The following is a 13844-nucleotide window of genomic DNA, read 5'->3' on the forward strand; positions in this document are numbered from 1 at the left end:
AAACAATGACGATATTTTGTTGATTGGTAGTATGTAGTAATGGTTAATGGACTAATTTCGGTGTCTTTAATTGTTTTGGATTTTATTATGGTGAAAAAGTGGTTACAATAATATACCTAATCCCAAATGCATGGTAGTAACCAAATAATGAATGAATAACCTAATTATTATACACGAGTGTATATCATTACTATCGGTTGTTAGGATTGGGTAATAATAATTATTATAAAATTATAGTTAATTGATGTTTTACTATTCCATTGGAATCGGGTTTAGCGACCCAGTTTACTTTTTAATATCTTAATCAGAGTCTGATTAGGTACCTATTGAACTAACTGATAACACGGTTGTTAATGAGAAAATAATAATATGTACATACAGTAATTAATTGTTTGTATTATATTATCAAATAATATTGTTTTTAACGTATTGCATAAAACTAGAATTATTATTTTTTTCCATTTACATTCCACGCTTGTTGTACATACCCTTATTATATTTTTTCTTATTTTATTTTTGATGGGTAAGAACACCGCCATCTGTAAATTAATAAAGCCTGAGCATAACTTTTTGCACAAGCAACGAGTAGTCTACTTCCAGATTCCAGATTGCTTGACATATTGATTCGCCTTTTCTCGTTTTTTTTTTCATTTTTCATTTCATGTTGGCAATCGTTTTATAATTATAGTACATATTATAATAATATGTACTTACTATAATAATTTTGGTACGCGTACTATATAAGATATAACAAAGGTATAGTACGCATAAAATACTATAATTTTGAATACCTATCGGGAAAAAGTATTTAAAAAAAAATACTAAAACTACCATAATTAATTGTACCTACTTCCGTACCATAATTTGGTACGAAGTACGATAATTTCGTAATAGAAGAAAATTTGGTAAGTCGACAAAAAAAAAGTTGTTTGAAAAAAAAATCCTTGAAACCAAACAGATTTTATCAGGCTCGCCAGTAAATGTTTTTAACCGGAAAAAGTAAAAAATATGACGCAGAAGTTTTCAAATCCCTTTATTTTTTTGTAACAAACTAACAACGTAGGTATACATTTTCAACAGAAGACAATGCGTACTTTAACTTTTGACAAAATACTATAATAAAAATGTGGCAGCACTGACTTGTTGAAACAATATGGCAGCACTGATATAACTGTCAAATGTCAAAACCTGCAGAGGTCTTTCGGTGTTTTCGTAATCGGTGAATCTCCGATTCATCAAAAAACTGTTAGCTGTAAAATATTGTATAGTTGGTTTGCCAAATATTTATTGCAATAATAACTACACCTCATTACTCATTACACCAACATCAACCATTTACCGATAGTGAATATACAGAAACAAAGCAAAAATTATAACCAACTAATTTACGAAGGTTACTTGGTTTGGAAAATAATGAATTTATTCCATACATCAACAGTTCAATTGAAGAACGTATTTGTGATGGCCGTTTCTATAACAGTAGTTATTTTATTTTTACTATGGAATTCGTCAATGAATGATTTTAAAAGGTGAGCTACTTGAAACAGATAATAAGTACGAAATAAAATATTCAATCACATACATATCCAAACGTTATTGTATATAATAAATAAATGACTTATTCTACTTTTGTAAATTTTTGGCAATCGACGAAAAAATATTTATGTTGGTAATGTTGGGATTAAATATTTTTGTTGCAAATTATACTATATATTATAATATTTAAATAGAAGTGTCCACACAAGGGGGGGGGGGGGGGTGGTTCTTGTCTTTTTATTGTATATTATGTGTTAGGTTAGATTATCATTCTTGAATTCATGAATGTTGCTGAAATCGGCTATATGAAAATTGCCGCTGTTCCCGCCTGGGTTCCAGTAAACAAACTTGTAAGTACCACGGGGGGAGAGGGAGGTTTTCGAGTCTGGAAGTGTCAGAAGTAGAAGATCTGCAGCTTTGATCAAAGTTATGGCCCATTTGTTGTTGTGGAATTACTATTTGATGGTAAAATTTGAGGTCTTTGCGATTCACAAGAACCCCAATGATTCATTGACATGAACTGAAGTCTACAACGCATGGGGTTCATACGGTAAATGAAAGTAACAAAGTGGCTTCTTCACCTACTGCGGCGCACTATTTATTTCTGCGGATGCAACAATCATTTTCGATTGGTTGTATTTCTGTATGTTTTCATATCTAGAGTATAGAACCAATAGGTTGAGCATATGGTTAACAACCATTCCTCATAAAATAAAAATTGTTATGGAATCTTTTACAGAGGTTCCACACGGGATTGTGCCACTTAAAAAATAAATGAACTATTGGTAAAAATGTATATAAATTATTAATGAATTTGTTTCCTCATCTTTCAGATACAACACCAAAGAAGAAGAAAATCCTGTGGTTTTAACGCAGATTTGTTCAGAAAATTTGAAAGACACAAGGTCTTCTCTGCTTCATGGTCCAGAATTGAATACGATTTACTTCATTACACCCACATATCCATGACCAGAGCAAGCACCTGAGCTTGTAAGGCTCGGACAGACATTGATGCATGTGCCCAGATTACACTGGATAGTAGCTGATGATAACAAAGCCTGCAATCCTACCGTTGACAACATTATAAGGTTCAAATTTATATTTAAATATTAAATATAGTCACAGCCCTGGACTCATCAAGATTTTAGATTTCATTTGAACCTGTATCTACTCAACAATTTATGTTTAATTAAATCATTTTTATTCAATGCGAATACACAAAATTTACGAATGTAGAATTTGTTATTGAACATACACTAATTCCACCTATTAAAATATATAAAATTGTTAGCAATTTGAGTTACCACTGCTGATGCATTTTTTTTGACCATGTCCGATATTGATAAGATTATATAAGCCTCCACAGGGTGGAGGTTTGTATTAACAGATTTTTGTTTTTACGAGAAATGGATGTCCTCCAATTACTCAACCTATTAGGACCACACTCTTTAGGGCCCACATGCTCAGCGTAGGTCAAAATGGAGCTTTTATGGTATTTTCAGAGCATAACCCTGGACATTCCTTAAACGTTGTAGATAATCTATTTATATAATTTTGAAGCCTTATTATCCTTGTATGTTGTAGCTTAGCCACTGGGAAATGCCAATAGAAATGGGGTATTTCAAAAAAATACTACCTTATTCTTAGGTCAATAATTATTATAAAGCAAACATTATTCGTAGGATGTTTATCACATTTGAATGGTCAAAGACATAGCTTATAATCAGTATCTTTAGAGTTATCTTCAAATGTGTTAATCATGCCCATTTCGAATAATAAAATGCCTAATTCTTGTTAAATAAGGGATCAAAAAGATTATAAAATATAAATTTTTATCGTAAATATGTCACTATATAATGTTAACATTAATCTTACTAATGGTTTTGTAAATGCGTTTAAAAATTAATAAATCTTAACGCCACTGCACATGGATGTACTGAAATAAGACTATATTCTAAAACATTAGAGCGAGAGGTTTAAAAGAATACTATTTTATGTAATAAAAATACTTTATGCAGTCATCAAATGTTTAAAATAAATATAAAGGATAATAAGGCTTCAAAATTATATAAATATATTATCTACAACGTTTAAGGAATTCCAGGGTTATGCTCTGAAAATACCATAAAAGCTCCATTTTGACCTACGCTGAGCATGTGGGCCGTTAACTCCAAGCACAAATTTAAATACAATATGTGTATTTGTCAGACCCAGGATTCCAACATGGGACCCAAGACATTAAAAACCAACCGGCCATCATGGCAAGGGTGCCGATGCATAATTAGTAAACTTTTCCCCATTGGACGGTTCCACTCCACAAATATTTTATATGCTTAGGCACAATTGGAGGATACTATTCAAGTGTGCATATGCACTCCATAGCAGTTTAATTCTTCAAGGAATCTTGTTATACAGACATTTAGATATTTCAATAAATTTTTATCATTTGTTTTATGTACAGACAATTCCACTTAATTGGGCCACTAGTTATTTGGGGCAGCCGGTTATTTGAGCCAAATCTCAAGGAACGGAAACCAAATCAAGGATGTAACAGTAATTTACATCGCATAATTGGAACAACATCCCGGTTAATTGGGACAGTAAATTTAAGATCACATATTATGTTACAATCATAATCTCAAGAAAAAATTATGTATAAACAATTTAATACAATGTGATCTCACATATTATAATACACATAGCAGCATTTCAAATACACGTTGCTTTGTTTTTAATCAGATATCTGAAAATGATTATGATACAATAAAATTAAAAGCCTGCCATTCAATACAAGTCAAGATGATGATGGTGATGATCCACTTGTGCCTGTGACTAACCAGGAGGCAACAGAAATTATCGCCAGGTAAAGGGAAGCAATGAAGAGAGCCATAATTAAATACCTGTGTCGATTTTGTGTGAGCGCAAACTTACAAAAACAAAAAACAGGTTACACAAAATTTTTGCAGAATTAAATTTTATGTACCTACTTATTATTTTATATTAGAATAATTTATTCTTCATCTGGCTATTGTACAGAAATAAATAATATTTTTTGAATGAAAAATATTCATTATTCAAAAATGCCCTGGTCCCGATGTGTCGCAATTAAGCGGAATCAACTGTATTTAAATTAATTAAGCAGGTGCTGAACCGAAAACCTGAAAAACCGTTATTTTTTTCGAAACCAAACCAAAACCAAAAAAATAACGGTTCGACGCCCTGGTTTTAAGTCATGTTTTTTGTGTATATTATGTTTTAGGAGAACTAGGCTTTCATTTACCCACATTGTAAGTCCGATGCCAGAACATTTTAGAAGGGTGACTTCCCCGCCACGAGGAGTCGCCAATCGCAGAGCTGCACTTGACTGGATTCATAAAAATGTAAAAGATGGTATCATATACTTTGGTGATGATGACAATACATTTGATTTAAGACTCTTTGATGAGATCAGGGATACAAAGAAAATATCTATGTTTCCTGTTGGTCTGATTGGTGATTACGGCGTGTCTTCTCCTGTAGTTCACAATGCTAAGGTATTAATTCTTAATTTTCTTTATTGTTATTAAATTTCTTGGTGGAAAGATAACAAAATAATTATTATTCATGTTTGTCAAATATTTTTATTTGAACGTATCCACATTTACAATAAATTAATATATAATATACGTAAGTACAGCGGAACCCTCAATTTTCATGTCCTCGAATTCACCTTTTCCCAAGGGTAAACAAGGGGTTACATGATAAGTGGGTGATCTTTTATTTTAGCCAATTAAAAGTGGTTATTGTTTGTCATTCTTTGTTTTGGCTCTGCTACAGTGTACGGTCACTTTTTACTGACAATTTTCGTTCTTTTACATACCTAATGTATGTTTTGTTTTTTAAGTTTTTTGCTGTTTTTTTTTACTTACACCCAACTCAAATAAAACAACATTATCTAGATACTCAATTAGCTTGCCGCGTATTGACTTTTTGTGTTAGATTTTGATTTAGAAGTGTTAGATTTTAATAAATAAGTTGTTAAATTTTCTCTTGTCTTTGTACAATGAACTTTAATCTAAAAGAAATGTGAAAATGATTTAGGTAAGGCAAGAGATTATTTTAACAAATAAAATTTATTTTCAGGTTATCGGATTCTTTGATTCGTGGCCATCAAAAAGGTTATGGCCGGTAGATATGGCTGGCTTTGCTATAAATATACACTACCTTAAACCAAATGCATCGATGCCATTTAAAGCAGGGTATGAAGAGGACCAGTTCTTGAGGAATAACCATTTTACTATCGATGATATAGAACCTAAAGCAAATAATTGTACTGAGATACTTGTTTGGCATACACAGGCTAAAAAGCATAGCATTTCGAAACTTTTAATGGACATCAGGACAGTTGAATCAAATCCTTTGCACAGCAGTCTGACTATGCTGATCAGAGAAGTCACACACCTCGGTATGGGTGTAACAACCACCACAAAAGGCGTAGTCCCATATATAACAAAAGATGGAAAGACAAAGCTTTTGTAATGTAATAGTTTTCCAGTATTGTCTAAATACATAATGGAAAGTGATAAATTGTAGTGAATAATATTTTTTTATTAAAAATTAAAAAGACACTAGGTAAATTGTATATCTATCTGTAAGAAAACATCTGATTAGCAATATTTTAGATTCAATATTGTCATTCAGTGATATTGACAAACCTATAATTTTATTATCTCATAAAGAAATGATATTTAATGTAGTTGGTCATTTAAACCAAATATTAATAATACTATGTTACCTATACTATGTCCTATCCTTAGATCCCTACCAATAGATCATTTACGAGAAATGGATGTTAGCTACTTGCTCAACCTATTGGGTCCATACTCTGACTCTACACACACATTGAAAGGATTCAAACCCAAGACTCACAACATGAAAAGCCGGTGCCTTACCCGTTCGGCCATTGTGGCATAATTATACATTAATGCAGCGTTTTCCAAACTGGGAGACATGAAAAGTTTAACAAAAATGTATCCACTGGATTGCAGTTTGCAAGTGCGTAGTTCATAAAACGTTTGCTAGTTATAAACATAAAAAAACAGTCCTTTAAAAATTCATTTTTGTTTGCTTCAATATTAACTCTGGCGCAGAAATCATTTAAAAGTGGAAACATGTCGAACTTACTTTTTTGTAATTTTGATTTCCATTTCAATTTTTTTATGAATGCTTTCACTCTGTCTCTTTGTGGTCTTTGCATTGATTTATTTAAAAATATATCAAGTAAAGCAATGCAAGTACTGCTGCCATTCGTAACATCATATTTATGCGAAACAGGATTTTCTGCATTAGCTGCAATGAAATCCAAATATTGAGCCCGTTTAGTAGTAGAAAAAGAGCTATGAGTAGTAATAAACAAGCACATCCATTGCAGTAAAAACAATCAATTTAAAAATTAATAGGTATATATATTATATATAGTAAAACCTTGTTATTATTTTGTCAATTACGTTTTTTCATTTTTTGTACCATTTAAAAATGTGTCTGTATTAATTTAATGAAATAAAGGGAGAGGGGAGCCGCCAAGATAGGATTTGTTTAAAGGGTAGTAACATAAACTTTGGAAACCACTGCTTAAATGTTATTTTACAACAATTACTTTCTAAAAATCAGTTGTAAAATATTTTTTGAGAATAGATTTTAATATTACATATACACATATTACGTATAATATGCCAAAAATACTGCATATAATTTAAAAAATTAGTAAAGTAATATGAATGATGATATTACATATAGATTTTATTAACATGAAATGAAAAATCCTTTTCATCTGAATCTGAGAGGAAAATTTTCGATTGGCAAATGAGAAGACTCGTGATGGCTGAGTGGTACGTGCCGGCTTATAAAATCATGGGTCTCTAATTTGAATCCCGGATCTGGTAAATACACATGTTGTTTGAGAGTTTTAACCTTATAGGTTGAGCAAGTGGCTAATATCGATATCTCAAAATAAAAATCTGTTCACGAGGTGGCCCAGACCCACATAGAAGTAAGGCCAATTTATTATTATTTTTATTTGTTTGAATCTAAAAGATAAATTTTCAATTTGAATCTCGTATGAGATAATTTTCAAAAAAAGTTGGGTACACTGGTGAAAGCTGTCTCCAAAGGGGCTCATATACCATATTGTAAATTTGGGAAACAACGACTATGAAAACTCAGATATTTTAAGTAATGAAATGTTGCTAAGCAGGTGTTTGTTTGTACATAACTGTTTGTATAACTACAGGTGCAAGTCCAATATTTTTATAACATCTTTAGAATATTTGTAATAATATCATGGCACAGTTAATGATAATGGCATTGTATTGATGAAGTTAGAAATGGTCAATAGAGAGAAAGTTACAATCGATTAAGTAAACATATGCTGTTGCAACGCTGAATAGAAATCCTGTATTTAATTGAAATGATAGCTCAGTCAAACCAATAATAAAATATATAAATTTTTAGTATTATTTTCATATATTTTATATTTCCAGATTTTACATTCTGCCAAAGGTTGGCAATCATTAATCTCATATGTTATTATTTTAAAAATATTGGTGACATTACCATAATATGTTTTATTATTGTAGTGCATTAGTAATTATTAAAAAAAAAAGTTTTTCTATCTTTAAATAAGAATAATTATAGTTTTTCTGGGTTTTTCTCAATTATTCATAATGAATTATCTTTTGTCTTATTAATATATCTATTTTGTATTGATATCAAATTACAGCAATCATCACTAGATTAGATGGTATTAAACAATATATAGAAACACATGTAACAAATTTTAACATAGGTTTGATGGATATCATCGATTACTAAAACACAAGTAACTTTACATATCTATTTCAAAACTTCCTGATAAAACAATTTTGATAAATTCTTATAAATATTTTTTGACTAAGTACTTAATACTTAAAATATGCTTACAGAGTTCTCAGATTATAATTAATCAGAATAATTACATATTATTTATCTTAGATACTTCGGAAACACCTCAAAATCACATCTGGTAAAAAAATCTAGGTGCTGGGCAGAACTTGGATTGCAGCCAATGTGTTTTACCAATTTGGCCACTATACCTAATTACCACCAAATTATTGATAAACATTTCAATTGCATAGCTATTACTTTATATTGTATATTTCTTAGGTGTTTCCGAATTAAGTGTGTTCAATAAAGAATGTTACACTCCTAAATCTTGTGAATTATTCGTTGAATAAAAATATAATTTAATTTAAATATTTATTGTCAAAGTATTCATTCTATTAATTTTAATCTGAAGACTTCAGATGTTGTCATTTTTTCTATAGGTTATAGTACAAAGGTGTAAAAATTATAGTATTTCTCAAAAAAACCATACTATAACATTTTCCGTCTCGAATCTTTCAAAATTATAATATTTTGGTGTAAAGTTATAGTATTTTACATTTTTCGCGGAATCAAAACTATAGTGTTGTACTATAACTATAGTATGGTTGGCAACACGGCCAGGCCACAGTAGACAAGTGAAAGAAATTACATATTTTTAAGATTCACATTGTCAATACCTCACCAAATCTCAATAATTATTATTAATTAACAAAAACAATAATAATTATAAGCACAAATAGTTATATAGTAAATCCTGTAATATTTTGACTTTATGTCTACGACTACATTATTGTTCCGTATTTTTTAAAATATTAATATCTTCAATTGACTTTGTAATAATAATATATATCATATTGGGTAAATTTTTATGTGACCCATAAACAAACATCGTGTTTTCACCAATAGCCATAATCAATGGCAGATTCCTGTTGACCGTTCCTTGAGAATGGCGATGCAAGAAATACGTATATACTTATGTGTCAATAAGTCAAATACCAATATTAAATGGTATTTTAACACACAAGCTACAAAATATTCACAGGCCGGATTGCATGCGTATTAATATTGTGAACATGCAAAAGATAGGCTGTAGTTACAAATCTAGGAAATTAAGTACAAATCAATCACCAAAATGATTTTGAAATACAATAATAAAAAACCCTAAAAATTCAATTGAGTTATTGATCTTTTTATTTCAACCCTTTGAAATGATTTTGACCACCGGACCGGGTGTCTGTCGATGACCATTTATTAAAACTGATGATGATTTTTGAACGGGAAAGGGATCTTTAGTACTATCAAATGAATTGTTTCAATTTATATGAGGTCAAAATTAGCACCTAATTAATTGTTATTATTCGTTTCAATATTACATTTTTTTGTAAAGTACCTATATTATTGAAATTTTTATAGACTTCCTAGTTATAAACTTCCTTCTTAATATTATTAACCTTTGCTTCTCTTTAGTTTTCAAACTAAATAAACCTGTGTTTTAAATTTTGATGTAAAGCTGTCTGGCAATTCATGCAATATGTAAAAATAATAGAATATTGATTTTAGCCACATTAGTTGTAAGTAGAATATTAAACATATTACTATGTTCATATCATTAATAAAATAAATACCTCATAGTATTGGCAATAATAAATACAGCTATGTACCTACATCACTGTCCCCGAATGTTGCTCACAGTTTTATTAGGTAATCAAATTATATTAGGTATTAATTTTCAAATGTTTCATATTATTTATTTATTGGTAATACTGTAAACCGATTGTGGAATAACTATTTAAGAAAAAGACTTCGGTATTTTTGATAGCTCTTAGATATGTATTTCTTATGGCTTATAGATTTAATTGTTTTCTGAAGTATCAGTTTTATGTTACAATAATACATAAGATTGTATCACTGTTTGATATACGTATAACACCACAAAGAAACATATTGTTTACCTGCGTTTTTTTAAGTTATACTTCTTTTGGCGCGTTTGGGAAAACAGATCAGTGTATTTTTGGCATGTGACATTTAGTTAGTCGTTCAATACAACCAAGTAAACAGCATGTGTTGTAAACATAACCAATATTTCTACACTGTTAATTTATATTCATAAATCTTTATTTATATTGGAGTGTATATTTATTTTTCATTGTAAAGATTGTGTATCAAGATTTGAGGCTATATTTATATTATTATTTACGAGTAAAATTTTATATCAATAAATAAATAAATTTTGTGTATGTTGAATTGGTAAATAATTTAAAAAATATGTTAAAATTTGATTTTTTATTAATTCATCATGGGCACTTCTGAATCGATTATAACCGCTGTATGGCAAAGATGAGTTTTGGTCCAATACAGTAATTAAATTACAATTATCATGTGCTATATGAGACACAGATGAATCGCTTACGTTTTCATCAACCTAATCCACTGTAATATTAATAGACTCAGGTAACGGCTTATTTTGTTTTGTTACGCCAAAGAAGTATAACTTCTTACGCGCGTACATAAGTACACACATCGTTTTTTTGTTTAGTGTAATGCTTACATAATTAATGCATTCATAGAGGAAATATATCAAACATTTTACATGTATAACCGCCTTGTCGATTGATTTACTTGAGGGCTTTGGAAACTAAAGCGGCCATTTCCATATTTGGTCGAAAATGTATAACCGCCTTGTCGATTGATTTACTTGAGGGCTTTGGAAACTAAAGCGGCCATTTCCATATTTGGTCGAAAATGAGTTAGATATTATGTCATCGAATTCAGCTAGTAATTACATATATGACAGTAAATTTGTTTTGTAACGATAATCTTTAGTCCATACATACTTAATTAAAATCGAGTTTGTAACAAAAGCGAATATTTCCAGAATGTTCCGAAACAAACATGGCAGTTATCAAAATGGCCAATCACGCTGTATTTGATCATTTGCAATATGGCGTATTAAAAATTGTTTTGTGAGATTGTTAGTTTTTTTTAAGTTTTAAACATTATTCTAAGTACTTATTTTTTTAATAAAATATTATTAAATACAAAGTAGATTGTTTTCCAAGTGAAATAGTACTAAAGTTATCACGTAAACAAAACTGCTGCAGCAATGGATCATCAATATTTCTAAGATATTACAGAATGTAAGACAATGTATGGTGCATTTTTGATTGGAATAGCATTTGATTTTGAATATGCGATGTCATGGTGAATGAGAAAGTCACAATATTTGATTAAATAAGACTAGGCATCGCGCACACTGTAGTGCAGCCCAATGAACGTTAAGGGAAATTGCAACTTGGACACTGTCGGCACAATTTTAAAGGGCACCTAACGTTTGTTATGTCATATCATAACATTGTGTAAATAAAGCGGGTGGTAGGGGATGAACGAAGAAAAAGAAAGGGACACTTTAAAAACAATGTTGAGAAACAGACCCGGCAGTTTCTAGTTGTGTTTATGACAAAGGCAGCAGTTTCCATTATATAAATGGAAATATTTAAAAAATTATACCATTATTATATCACTCTAAATTAAATGGAAATAGGAAGTAATTTTTTCAGTAGTTTTATGTCTAAAAAAGAACATTTTTTTTGATTTGAAAATTTTTAATGTTGGGAAATAAAATGTTTTACAAAAGTGGAAACTACTGCCGCTTTTGTTTTGAGAGCCCTCACTTATATTAAGTTGTATATTTATTTTTTATCCCATATCCTGTGAATGTTAGAAGATTGATGATGATTTTGTGAGGCTTGCTTTTAGATTATACTTTAATTAAGGCCATGCAATAGCTGTGTTAGATCCTTCCATGTAGATAGTCATACAATGCATTAGATTTTCTCTGCAGTAACTAAATCGACTGCCGTCAAATATACCATGTAATATGGTAGATAAAAATTTATTGATCAAAAATATTACATTGAGGACTGTAAATGGACGCCTTAATTAATTGTATTATTTATGCAATATTAAATGCACACTTTCTTACTTAATAAATTTTCCAGAAAGATCTATAATATGCTTATGGTTAACAGTACAAACAAGCTATATTTTATATGTTTTGCTAATGTTTGTATCATTCAAAATAGTTCCTGTGGTACCGAACGATAGGTTTACCATGCTAAACGATTTTCCCTAGATCCATGTCAGTGATGCACAACCTTTTTATCAGTAGTATCAGTTGTTCGTGGGCTGCACAGAGTACAAGTGCTGTGAATAATGATATATTCTCTCCCGAGTCTGGACATGTTTTTTATTATATGGGTATTTACCAGATACTCCGAACATAAACCAGTCTGCATTATTATATTTATTTACAACATGAAACTCAGTGTCAGCTTTAGTGCGATTGACAACACTGCATGCTGGCAGCAAATGTCTCACCGTTAGGCTCAATGTTTGTGGTTACTATCCTTAGTATGCCACTGAGGTTATCATTTTTCAAGTGGTTTTCATGTTGAAACTTGTTTAGTTTTATTAAGATAAATGCTTGCTGCAAAAATGTAAGAACAGGTAACCCCCCCCCCCATTAATCGCGCGGGATACGTTCTGGACATGGTCGCGATAAGCAAAATTTCACGGTCAATGGGGGGATTCCCTTGTTTGGCATCTCTACGTTTACATCAGCGTTTTCCAAACTGGGAGGCGCGAAAAGTTTAACACAAATTAATGGAGCCACAGGTTTACAGTTTGCAAATGCATCTTTCTTTTCTGCAATGCAATCTTTTCCAAACACCCTTCATACACGACTGCTTCATTCCAGGCTTTGTCGATGTTTCTGATAGCTTTCATAATATTAAATTGTTTCCACCAAACCCGCATGGCATCTCTATCATCTCCATCAGTTTCTTCAATGAGTTGAGAGAGAAGAGTTAGACGATGCTTGGATGCTTTAAATCGAGAAGCAGTCTTCTCCTCTATGGAAATAAACGTACGTGTTGGAATTAGTTTCCAATAGAGTCCCGTCTCATCCACATTAAAAATTAAATTTGGTGGATAATTTCCCCTTTCCACAATTTCCAGTTTTAAAAAAGATCGCGATATAACAAATCCGCACACGCCGGGGTTGCGATGAACGAGGGTTACCTGTATAATCTAAATTAAATGACAATCTGATATAAAATTCTTCATTGAACGTACAACTTGATATCCTTGTACATTATCGACCATAATATAGACTTCACGGTTTGATTTCATCCTTCTCATATTTCAGCACCACGCAGGGGCTGCGTATATGGAAACCGTGGCATTCTTGACAAAGGTCACCCATTTAGAGAGAGTTTTACCTTTTCTACCTGACATGACTATGAGTTTTCTCAGATTGTCATCCTCCTTGTGGGCTATGTGACCAAACAACTGGAGAATGCGGCGCAGGCAGACTGAGGGGAGTCTATCTCGAATGTATAGCATTTTGA

At 31.0% G+C, this 13844-nt stretch overlaps 1 protein-coding gene across 1 annotated transcript; it reads left to right on the top strand.

The window, feature by feature from the left end:
* The first annotated feature begins 1133 nt into the window (after positions 1–1133).
* On the top strand, positions 1134–6287 carry GlcAT-S (Glucuronyltransferase S). Its single transcript, XM_085940635.1, has 4 exons — positions 1134–1529; positions 2370–2624; positions 4796–5069; positions 5659–6287. Exons 2-4 carry the CDS (start codon positions 2548–2550, stop codon positions 6052–6054), a joined length of 747 nt encoding a protein of 248 aa, XP_085796761.1. The 5' UTR covers positions 1134–1529; positions 2370–2547; the 3' UTR covers positions 6055–6287.
* Positions 6288–13844: the final 7557 nt, after the last annotated feature.

Source organism: Rhyacophila brunnea, unplaced genomic scaffold (genome assembly GCF_057557595.1).
Source record: "Rhyacophila brunnea isolate RB1 unplaced genomic scaffold, BYU_Rbru_1.0 scaffold_1, whole genome shotgun sequence".
NCBI lineage: Eukaryota > Metazoa > Arthropoda > Insecta > Trichoptera > Rhyacophilidae > Rhyacophila > Rhyacophila brunnea.

Excerpts from the sequence above, each read along its gene's own strand:
- GlcAT-S (XM_085940635.1), top strand. The coding sequence starts at position 2,548 with ATGCATGTGCCCAGATTACACTGGATAGTAGCTGATGATAACAAAGCC. Across the intron at positions 2,625-4,795 it reads ACCGTTGACAACATTATAAG|GAGAACTAGGCTTTCATTTA; the intron begins GTTCAAATTTAT and ends ATTATGTTTTAG. Across the intron at positions 5,070-5,658 it reads CTGTAGTTCACAATGCTAAG|GTTATCGGATTCTTTGATTC; the intron begins GTATTAATTCTT and ends ATTTATTTTCAG.